The sequence below is a fragment of the Chelonoidis abingdonii genome, chromosome 1 (genome assembly GCF_003597395.2).
Source record: "Chelonoidis abingdonii isolate Lonesome George chromosome 1, CheloAbing_2.0, whole genome shotgun sequence".
NCBI lineage: Eukaryota > Metazoa > Chordata > Testudines > Testudinidae > Chelonoidis > Chelonoidis abingdonii.
The window spans coordinates 242901925-242914083 of NC_133769.1; the positions used below are offsets into that span (position 1 = coordinate 242901925).

The following is a 12159-nucleotide window of genomic DNA, read 5'->3' on the forward strand; positions in this document are numbered from 1 at the left end:
TGAGTAGAGAGTCCATATCCAACAGTCTCTCAGTGAGAGTGCCAAGAGGATGCGGGGCGGCCAGGATTCTGGGTTGTGGATATGGTAGTAGATAGAGCCGACCAGGTTATTCCTGAGGGTAGTGTTGATTTGTTCAGTGTAGTGGGAGTTGATAGATGTGCAGTGTTTCTTGTGTGTTTCACATCAGTGGGATCTGAGGGAAGTGGCCTGTAGAATTTGGTATTGGAGAGTTGTCTGGCAGCCTCCTTTTGGTAGTCAGACCTGTTCATGATGACAACAGCACCTCCTTTATCATCCTCTTTGATGATAATGTCAGGGTGGCTTCTGAGGCTGCGGATGGCATTGCGTTCTGCACGACTTAGATTATGAAGCAAGCGATATTGTTTTTCCACGATTTCTGCCTGTGCACGTCGGCGGAAGCATTCAATGTATAGGTCCAGACTGTCGTTTCGACCCTCAAGAGGGGTCCATGTGGAGTTCTTCTTCTTGTGCTGCTGGTGGGAGGGTACCTGTGTATCAGTGCACTGTTCAGTGTTGTCCTGGAAGTATTCTTTGAGTCGGAGATGGCGGAAGTAGGCTTCCAGATCACCACAGAACTGTATCATGTTGGTGGGGGTTGCAGGGCAGAAAGAGAGTCCCCGAGATAGGACAGACTTTTCTTCTGGTCTGAGTGTGTAGTTGGATAGATTGACGATATTACTGGGTGGGTTAGGGGTACCACGGTTTTGGCCCCATATGGCAGGTAGGAGTTTAGACAGCTTACAGTCTTTTTTCCTATGTAGAGAGGTGAAGTGAGTAATGTAGATCTCCTGTCTTTTTTTAGTGAAGTCCATTTTTATGGAAGTTTGGTTATTAATGAGAGTCTCCAGGTTGGAGAATGTCAGGACCAGACTTCAAAGAGAAACTGCTGAGCTTCAGTTCATCTGCAAATTTGACACCATCAGTCTTTGATCAGGACTGATCAAAGACTGTGAATGGCATGCCAACTACAGAACCAGTTTCTCCTCTCTTGGTTTTCACACCTCAGCTGCTAGAACAGGACCTCATCCTCCCTGACTGAACTAACCTCGTTATGCCTAGCTTGCTTGCTAGCATATATATACCTGCCCCTGGAAATTTCCACTACATGGATCTGACGAAGTGGGTATTTACCTATGAAAGCTCATGCTCCAAAATATCTGTTAGTCTATAAGGTGCCACAGGATTCTCTGCTGCTTTTACAGATCCAGACTAACACGGCTACCCCTCTGATACTTTTAACAGAAGGACACATTTACTTACCTATTATACTAAGCCAATTAATACCCAGATAAAAGATACATGAGCCACTGAATGTTAGCGAGGAAAGCCTCAACTCCAAACAGCCTTGATATTCTTCGAATAGCCCACCCATCGCAAGTTTGTGGTGTTCTAAATAAGACATGATTAGTTCCTGTGAAGTTTGACACTACACCTTATTGTCACTAGAAAAGATGCAACCATATCACAAACCTTCCTACTGTAGACACAGCTTATGTTCACAAAAAAGTACTTCTGTCTGTATAGCTTGTACCAGTTCTCTGAGTAAAGTAATCCTTAACTGAAAAAAAAAAAACAACTTCTATGCCAATATAACTCTGTCTACCCCAGGACTTTTCCGAGTATGAAAATGCCACCAAAAATCACACTCTCTAACTGATGTTAATATACTGGCAAAAGTTTCTAATGTAGAGCTGCCGTCAGTGTTTTTGATGGGTTAATATATGCACAGCTGTTCTTCTGGAGACAAAAGAAAGTCTATAAAAAATTTTAAGACTTTACACTTGAATATTTTTTATTTAAGAATCTGAATACAGAGAATTATTTTCTCATGGTATATTAGCTTTGTTGGTGTGGGTTGTTCTTTTACTAAGAATCAATTATAAATGTGTAGTTTGGGGAGGAGGGAACAGGATAATAAAATATAAAAAAGTAAATTGAGGCTGGGATTTTAAAACGATCTTAAAGGAGTTCGGCATCTATAACCATTGAAATGCAATGGGAGTTGGGTGCCTAAATCCCTTAAGCCCCTTTAAAATACCCAGCCTCAATTAATTCCCTTTTCTATATTTATCATCCTGTTTCCTCTTTTCCTATAACACTTTTAAGATCCTTTTAAAATCCCAACCTAATCCTGAATCCAAGCAACTCCTTCCTCACCTTCATCCATCATCACAAAGAAAAAAAAAAAGTTGAAGGGGAGGCGAATGGATTTTGTAGTTCATTATGCCTCTAATCAAAATGCTAAGCTCTTTTCTGTGAACCTCTTAAATGAAATACATTCATGCTGCTTCTGAAGAACCCATAAAATTAAATCTGTGGGGTGGGACTCGTGGGAGAAAGTTTCTTCATTCTGTCTTGATTCTGGGACTGGAAGTTATGGGTTTCAGCTATGTAACTTATACACAGAAGATTCGCAGATCTGCATAATGTACTATGAAAAGCATCTCGTTCTGATGCCACCTGGGAGAGGACTACTACATTTTTCCTTCCAATCTGACCAGTGGAGCTAAAAAGCTAAAGGGGAGGAGCAGTTCCAAGCATCCCAGGCCACCCATTTCCCCTCCTCATCCCCGCTGAGCCTGCGCGCCCCCCTCCCCCATTTTTCTCAAGGGGATATAGTAAAAGTCATGGACAGGTCACGGGCCGTGAATGTTTTACTGCCCATGACTAGGGTTGCCAACTTTCTACTTGCACAAAACTGAACACCCTTGCCCTACCCCACCTCCAAGGCCCTGCCCATGCCCTGCCACTTCTCCAAAGCCCCACCCCCTGCTCACTCCATTCCCCCTTCTTCTGTCATTTGCTCTCCCCACCCTCGCTCACTTGCTCATTTTCACCAGTCTGGGGTGCAGGAGGAGTGAGTTCTCCAACTGGCAGTGCAGGCTCTGGAGTGGGGCATGGGAGGAAGGGTTTGGGGTGCAGGAGGGAGTTCAGGGCTGGGGCAATGGAGCCGAGGGGTTCAGAGTATGGGAGGGGCTCTGGGCTGAGGCAGGGGGTTGGGTTGTAGGAGGAGGTACAGGCCCTGAGGTGGGGGTGGGGGCTCTGTGTGGCTGGGGATGAGGGATTTGGGATGCAGGAGGGTGCTCTGGGGTGGGACAGAGGGGTTCAGAGTATGGGAGGGGGCTTTGTGCTGGGGCAGGGGTTTAGGGTGAAGGGGGATGTGAGGGCTCTGGCTGGGGGTGCAGGCTCTGTGGAGGATCCTGGGATGAGGGATTGGGATGGAGGAGGGGCCTCTGATCTGGGGCAGAGGGTTAGGAAGCAGGGAATTGGAGGGCTATGCCAGAGGGTGCGGGCTCTGGGGTGGTGGAGCTGAGGGGTTCAGAGTATGGGAGGGGCTCTGGGCTGAGGCAGGGGGTTGAGGTGTAGGAGGAGGTACAGGCTCTGGGGTGTAGGTGTGGGCTCTGATGTGTGGCTGGGGATGACGGGTTTGGGTGCAGGAGGGTGCTCCGGGCTGGGACTGAGGGGTTTGGAGGGTGTCGGAGGGGTCAGGGGTTTGGGGCTGGGAGGGGGTGAGGGGTTCAGCATCGGTTGGGTTCCGGAAGCAGCGGCATGTCCCACTGTGACGTTGCACTCTATATGTTTTATAAAAATATGTTTATAAGTGTTGATATGATGTAACTGGAATATGCTTTATGCAAAAGGTCTCTTTTAAGGTGTCATGACAAAGCTTATAATCTATGAAGTGTGATCGTACTATTTGTATGAATGTATCATTCTTGTATCTAAAATTAGAAATATGAAATATAACTGAGGGTCTATTGTAATTATGCAAAGTGTGGGCCATCAATGTGGTTTGGAATCTTGATGGCTCCCATTAACTAGGACAATTGGTTGTAAATGACTGTTTACTTGTAAGTCTTCTTTACAAGCCTTCTTTGTGTGCCAGCAAGTGGGTAATGAAGTCTTCAGTGATGTGATCATGTTACCTGAACTGCAATCCATCTTAAACCTGTTGCTTTTCCATTTAGAAGGAGGGGTGGGGACCCAGAGAGACAAAGGATTGCCGCCTTGTACCAAAGCTATAAAAGCGGATGGAACAGAACAAAGGGGGCTGCTAGTCATGAGAAATCCCCTAGTTACCACCTGAGCTGGAACTAACAAGAATTGTACCAGGGGAAAGGATTGGGCCCAGACTAGGAAAAGTCTAGTCTGTAAAAGAAGCTTATTGGAAAATCTCTGAGGGTGAGATTTATCTGTGATGAGTTTCTGAATGTATTAGGCTTAGACTTGTGTGTTTTGTTTTGCTTGGTGACTTACTTTGTTCTGTCTGTTATTACTTGAAACCACTTAAATCCTACTTTTTATACTTAATAAAATCACTTTTGTTTATTAATTAACACAAAGTAAGTGATTAATACCAGGGGGAGCAAACAGCTGTGTATATCTCTCTCAGTGTTATAGAGGGTGGACAATTTGAGTTTATCCTGTAACAGCTTTATACAGAGTAAAACGGATTTATTTGGAGTTTGGATCCCATTGGGAACTGAGTGTCTGGGTGTTGGAGACAAGAATACTTGCTGAGCTGTTTTCAGTTAGTCTGCAGCTTTGGGGGCATGGACCAGACCTGGGTGTATATTTTCAGCTGGCTAGCATGTCTGGCTCAACAAGGCAGGGTTCTGGAGTCCCAAGCTGACAGGAAAAACGGGCTCAGAGGCAAATTCAGCACATCAGGTGACAGTCCCAAGGGGGTCTTTGTGACTGAACTTGTCACACTCCTCTCTAGCTCTTATGTGGAGGTGCAGCCAGGTGACTCTGCGTGCTGCTCTTTCTGTAGGCACCGCTCCCTCTGCTCCCATTGGCCACAGTTCCCAATCAGTGGGAGCTGTGGAGTGGCCTTGGGGCGCGGGCAGCATGCAAAGCCACCTGGCTGCCCTTTATGTGTAGGAGCCAGAGGGAGGACTTGACGGCTGCTTCCTGCCAGCTGCATGGCGCAGAGGCTAGCAAGGAGCCTGTCAGCCCCACCATGCAGTGCCACCACATACAGTCAATAGCACAGTAATGCTGACTGAAGCTTCCAGGATCCCTTTTTGACTGGAAGTTTCAGTTGAAAATCTGACACCTGGTCACCCAGCCTGTGACCTGTCTATGACTTTTACTAAAAATACCCGTAACTAAAACGTAGCCTTACTTATATGAGTATCATTGTTTTTTCCCCCCAGTTCCATATTGATCACATGACTTTGGATGTAACACTGAAATAACTATATCCCATATCTAACAGGAATAATCTTAATTTCAGAATTTTTTTATTATTAATTCCTTCAGGGAAAGTTATGTTCTGATCTGTTAATAGCTTATAGCAAATTATATGAATAAAGCTTTATATTAGGCGGTTTGATAGTCCAGTGCCTTTGCAATGCCAAGCAAAAGATGCATGTTTGATTCACAATGCTAAATTTGCTCCCTAGCTAGTAGGGGATGGGAGTTGTGTGAGAGAAGGCGACATCTGTTTGCTGTACACAAACCCATCTGCCTAATGAAGGAGAGAGATAAAGAGAGCCCCGTTCTGTACTTCCAGCCCAGAAGAAGAGTAGGCTGGTGATTATCTGCTAGATGTAAGATGAGAAAGGCTATGGAGACGGGGGATTCCCAGGCCAATATTAGAAATGCAAAAGACCTTCAGGGGAAGCTAAGAACAGATGGTTCCGCACAATATCTCCACATTTGCTTTAAAAGTTCTACTGGGATGAAATATGTACTTTTGTTAATAAAACATAGTAAAATCAGCATTTTATGATGTGGCTACTTTTTCTTAAAATAAAAAGCAATTTGAACTGCTGAAAGCTTTTCTCCTGCATGGGTTTATTGCCAGAATAGAAAAAGCATAAGATATTAATGAAGTGCAGTATCTGAGTGAAACATTTTAATGCACTTACAAGCAATCAGTTTGATAGGTTTGGGGTGTTTTCTAAGCCAAAATATACAAATCTCTCTTGAGGAGTGGTTGGAAAGAGACACATTTGTTGCCAGCAAAAGGACCTGCTGATGTCATGGCAAGTACATATTAAAAATAGGTTAATATTTAATGTGACCAAATCACTTCTTAGTACTCAGCAGGAAAAAGTCATATTATATTTAACTCTCTGAAATTTTAGTCACTAAGCAATTAGTCAAAGCTTCCAAGAATGTTTTGTTACAATCTAATCTCTTTACTGTATTACTAAGGTGCCCTTCACCATAGTATGCAAGCACTGTGCAACAATTGAGAAGCCTTGAGCATGCTTACAAATGATTAAAAAATCATCTCCCCTCTTTCCTAATTATTTTAAGAGGAGTGTGGGCAAGTATTTATTTGTTTTTATCCTTACTACTTTACCTCATCCTTTCTCTCATGATGTTTATTCATTTCTTCTTGTCTCCTGCTTTTCTTCCCTGTTACCCCATTAATGTTAAGGAAATACCACCACAGGAGCAAGGCCTTTTGCCGTATGTAATATTTGGCCCTACTTTATTACGGATATTGCCTGGTATAGAGTCAGTGCTAAGATGCCCATTGACCCTTAGAGAGAGTTAAAAGATATGACTATTGACGGTGATCAAATCTCTAGGAGAAAACAGATTAGTTAAGGATGGAGCTTCAGCCTTATGTAATCTTTGTGTTCTTTTGGGTTTAATTCAGAGTCAGCATTATTCCAGAGCATTTTTCTTAGCTCTGCTCATCTTTCTATCAAAAATTAAATCACAGAAATTTTATTCTGTTAATAGATCCATCATATGTGAAAATATGAATGCCCCCTCTAAAATCATTCAAAGCACTGCTGTCAGGAACCTCTTCCTGTCTCATTGCACAGACCACATCAACTCCTTTCCACCCTCATGTCTGTCCCTTTGTCCTAGACCAGGGGTCAGCAACCTTTCAGAAGTGCTGTGCCAAGTCTTCATTTATTCACTCTAATTTAAGGTTTTGTGTGACGGTAATACACTTTAATGTTTTTTAGAAGGTCTCTCTCTATAAGTCTATACATTGTGTAAATAAACTATTGTTGTATTGTAAAATAAACAAGGTTTTCAAAATGTTTAAGAAGCTTCATTTAAAGCTGCTGGCCAGCTCAGCCCACTGCTGGTCTGGAGTTCTGTTCACCTCAGCCGGCAGTGGGCTGAGTGAAGCCTGCGGCTGGGACCCCGGCTGGCAAGGGTCCAGCAGCCAGAACCCCAGACCGGCAGTAGGCTGTGCGGTGGCCGGGACCCCAGACCAGCAGTGGGCTGAGCAGCTCAGCCCACTGTCACTCAGGAGTTCCATCCACTGGCTCCTGCCAGCCAGGATCTCAGCTGCCGGATCCACTCAGCCCACTGGCGGTCTGGGGTCACGACCCTGCCCACACACAGTGGGCACCTACTTTCTCCCTGGTTCTGGCCCATTCTCTTCCTCTCTGTGCACTGAGCACAGGGCTGGGGGTGAAGGGTCTGACCAGGAGCTAGAATGAGGGAGGGGGATCAGGGTTGGGGCAGGAGGTTTGGGTGTGGGGCACTTACCTGGGCTTCTCCCATTTGATGCGAGGGGTGCAGGTGGGAATGTGGGGAGGGGGTGCAGGAGCTCCCATTTGGTGCTCAGGGTGGGGGTGGGGGTGAGAGTCAGGGCTGGGGACATGTGAGGGGGGTGCAGGTGTAAGGGCAGATGGGGGGCTGGATATGTGTGGGGGTGCCGGAGTCAGGACTGGGGTTGTGGGGGGGGGAGTGAAGGAGTCAAGCAGAGGGCTGGGTGTGTATGAGGGAGGTACAGGGCTCAGGGCAGAGGGCTAGGTGACTACCCAACACCCCACCCCCTATCTGCTCCCCAGGACTCCACCCCCTATCTAAGCCTCCCTCCTCCTTGTCCCCTGCCCGTCCCAACTCTTATCTACACCCCTGCCCTCAGACTCCCCAGATCCCTGGGGACTCCCATGCCTATCCAACCGCATCCTGCCCCCGACAGGACCCCCAGAACTCCTGACCCATACAACCCTCCCTGCCTGCCCCAACCCCTGTCCACACCCTGCCTCCTGACAAGATCCCCAGAACTCCCAACTCATCCAACCCGCCCAGGTCTGTGTCTCCTGACCACCACCCCAGAGACCCTCCCACCCTAACTGCCCCCACCCCTCAGGATCCTCCTTGCTCCCTGTCCCGTGACTGCCCTGACCACTGTTCGCTCCCAGCCCCCTGACAGACCCCAGGACTCTCATGCCCCATCCAAACCCCCGCCCCCCCCAGTCCCTAACTGCTCCCTTCAGAGCCCCCCTGCCCCTAACCATCCCGCCTGGAATCACACCCCCATCCAACCCACCCTGCCCTCTGTCCCCTGACTGCCCTCAACCCTTATCCAACTCCCCAAATCCCTTACCATGAGGCTCTAAGCAGAGCCAGATACGCTGCCCACCAGGAGCGCGCAGCCCCACACCTCAGAGCGCTGCGTGCGTGGCGGCAGGGCCCCAGGGGAGGGGGGGAAGGCGGGCAAGGGGCCAGCGGCTTACTGTGATCAGCTGGACGTTCCTGCCCGGAACCATGGACCCTGCAGTTTGCCGCGCCAGGAGAGTGGGGCCATTTGCCCGCGCCATGCGCATGCCTGTGTTTCTGCTGCCTGCCCCCACAGGGGGAGTGGAGGGCAGAGGAGAGCAGGCCAGCCTGGGCAGGATTTTTAATGGCACACTGGAGTCCCAACAGGCAGCAGCGTGCCATTAAAAATCGGCTCGCATGCCGTCTTTGGCATGCATGCCATAGGTTGCCGACCCCTATCTTAGATAAACTCCTGGTCTTCATCTTTAAGGTCCTTCAGCATTGAGCCTGGACCTATTAGGCCTACTAAGTTGTTGAGCCATTGATTTCTGCCTTCTTTCTACCAGTAATAGCAACCTAGAGCACTTGCTTCTCCCTCAGCCACTCTCATCCCAACTTTTCATAAATGGGAGAAAAACTCCTAGCTGAATCCATAAATCTTACCCTTCAATTCTCTACTCGCAAATCAGTTCTTCCATAATGCATTGAGTAAATTGCACCCTGATAATAGTATGCAGGTGGCACTTGTAAATCATGCCCCTGACTATGTAATTCTTATCCAATCTTATTTTTGTTATCCTGTTCCCCTCATCACCCCTGTCCCTCTCCCATCCGCATTTTTCTCTCTTCCTTTTGTTGTCTGGTATTTTAGACTGCAAACTCTTTGAGCAGGGACTGTCACTTACTGTTTATACAATGTTTACAATGTGGGCACCAACCTATTTGGTCTCTAGGCACTACTAGAGTATGTATTCAAAAAGATGACAAATAACTAATTGAGAATTACTGTGGTATGAAACATCTATTTCATTTTTGTGTTGTTTATTTCTCATCAGCCTCCTATAGTGCCGAAGGTATCCAATGATGGAGATACATCTAATTTTGAAGCTTATCCTGAAGATGACTGGAACAAAACCCCTCCTGTAGCCCCTAAAGATCTAGAAATTTTCCAGAACTTCTGAGGGCGGTCAACCAAATTCGGCAAGGTATTTGACCTTCATCTTTGTCAGCAATAACCTTAGTAAAATAGCAGTATGTACTATGTATGTTGAAATTCAGTAGGAAATGTCAGTTTGTACAACAGAGCTTTATGCAGAAGAAAAAGTGCTACCATATTTGCCCATCACTTGTGTTCTGATATGGAGCTCTACTTCTGCAAGTTCCCTCCCAATGGAGCTATCTTGCAGGACCTATGTTCACCAGGGCTGCCTTCTTCCAGCCCCAGAATCAGATGAACACACACACGAGTCTGAGAGTACTGGGTTAATCAGAAGTCTTAAGCTGACCCCTTATGTCCCTGGACTCAGCAGACTGGGTTGAGGAGCACTTTCAAGCTGCTACCCTCATATGTCCCAGGTTCAGCGCATGTCTATCCCCACTTTCATGTTACAGTTGTTCTGCTAGTAACCCACTTGATGCAAGGATTTTTAGCTTAGGTATGAGAAGCGTTGCTGCAGAGTGAATAAGAGAGCCAAAAAACACCCACCGGGGGGGCGGCAAAGAGAGAAGCAGCCAGCTTAACCATGAAAGTTATGTATTGCCATGTAATAACCATACAAACAAAATAGTTATAATATTAAATCTAATCTAAGTCAGGTTTAGAAAACTATAACTGATCACGCAAGTCAGGGTCAGAAAGCTATACCTAGAGAGAGAGAGGGAAAGTGAGCTGGATTCTTACAACTATGTGAAGCTTGACTCGAATGGAGGCCCAAGGTGGTGATGGTAGCTGAGGGTCTGGAGTGCTGGAAACAGGCAGAGCCCCCGGCATGATCAGTCAGGAGAAGATGAAGTTCCAGTGGAACTGATGCAGATTTTTGATCCAAGCATCAGAACACTTACTTGAGCATGAGTGGGATTTTTGTAGGGACAGAACAATGGTTCAAGGGAGAACACTAGATTTGTTTATGGGTAAACTGATGGCTCAAGGAAGTATACCAAAATTGTATTGTTCAGGCTAGACAATAGGAACTGATCATTCTTGGCTATGGGCGGTGTTCCTTCAAGGGAGCTCACAATGCAATTAGGAAGCTTCAGTATTTTGAATACCAATAAAGGATTTATTACTAGAATTGGTCTGATAACTACTGAGCTGGGTGTGTGCAGGCATGGGTTCATTAGCATCTGGAGCAGAGCTCCCCCATCATGATGTGCTTCCCAGCTTTTCTGGTCCCAGGGTTTAGTGCAGTTCTTGCCTTGGAATCGCTGTTCTCCATTCAGTCTGTGAATGGGGATGCCTGCGTGTCCCATCCTTGATGCAATTGAGGTGAGGGGAATTTCCTTAATCCTGTGACTCTTATCCCAGGCATTTAGGTGTGTCTTGCATTGCCTTTTCATTGCTTTTTGTAAATCTTTCTTCTGATCAGCTTTGGTTCAAGCAGAGGCTGGGGGGGGGAGGTCTTTCGTGAGTCAGACAGACTGTATACTGTGCGCTAATTCCCCAAGAACACAGAGCTGACAGGTAACAACAGCTTCTGATTATTTAATCACATCGCTATAAAATTTACCTTGCTCTTTTTAAGATTCAATTAGGGTGAGAAAAATGGAGAAAGGTAAGGAGAATTGCTGTTAAAGAATAGCTGAACCAATGTATAGTGAATATATAAATAATACGAAGTATAGTAGATGAAGAGATACTAGATAAGTTTACAGATGAGGTGGTCCAAGTATTTATATGTCCCTATTTTCACAGCATTGTAATCTTAACTATACTAGTCTGGAACTTGGCATTCTTTTAAACTTTTTTTTTCTTTTAGTTTTATGTTGGAAACTGGAAGAAGATTGAAGTGGTATTCGCAAGTTTGCAAGGAAGAACTGAGTACATACAAGAAGACATTCTTTGACATGTAGGAGAGTGTTATCACGTTCATATGTGCACATTAGTAGATAAATATTTAAACAATTGGCAGGCAAGTGAGACTCATTTTAACTGTATGGAATTGGCATTAGTTTAACAAATTATGATACTGAAAGTCTACTCTGAAGTAGACTCATAAAAAATTCTATCTTGTAGTTTAACTTGTTTTAGTGTTAGTTTCCTGCTATGCCCAGATCCTTTTTGCATAGTTAATGCATAGACTTAATTTTATAAGTTTATACTAAACTTGTGTAATTAAAAGCACAAATTAGTATATATGTATATAATGAATACATACAACTAAAGCACAGGAACTGTGCAAAGATGTAAATTTTTTGTACTTTGCAGAGTCTGATTTTTATTTTTCAAATGTTTTTCAAGAAGTTCTCTGGGGGAAAATTGCAAAAGGATAAATGAGTTTTTCATCATCTTATATGCATTTTATAATTCTTTGTAAAAAATAAAAATAATTAAGTTTAAAAATTTGTACCTAAAACTTCCAGTGCTTCACATTTGCAACCGTAATACTTGAAAGCAGAAAGAAAAAGGACATGTTTTGTTGTTCATTTAAAAAGCATCTTAACACCTTCATAAGTAACTTTTGGTTAAAACAATGCACTGTTTTTACACACACACACACACACACACACACACACACACACACACGAATGATATGATATTTGGTGACTACATACTATGTATAGTGGATTTCCCTTATATGTGAAATCACTGTAGGGCATATAAAGCAGTGCATGCTGCTAATGAGGGGTGGGGGGAAGATCTGTTGTTGCTCTCACTGTGTTCTACTT

The 12159-nt window shown here is 45.1% G+C and overlaps 1 protein-coding gene across 1 annotated transcript in view; it reads left to right on the plus strand.

Moving 5' to 3' along the window:
- PRKX (protein kinase cAMP-dependent X-linked catalytic subunit) overlaps nt 1-11954 on the plus strand; it is a 108898-nt gene extending 96944 nt beyond the window's left edge. The window contains exons 8-9 of the mRNA XM_075060707.1: nt 9330-9479; nt 11250-11954. Of these exons, the coding sequence (XP_074916808.1) occupies nt 9330-9455 (126 nt within the window). The 3' untranslated portion in view covers nt 9456-9479; nt 11250-11954. The remainder of the gene's footprint in view (nt 1-9329; nt 9480-11249) is intronic.
- Nucleotides 11955-12159: the final 205 nt, after the last annotated feature.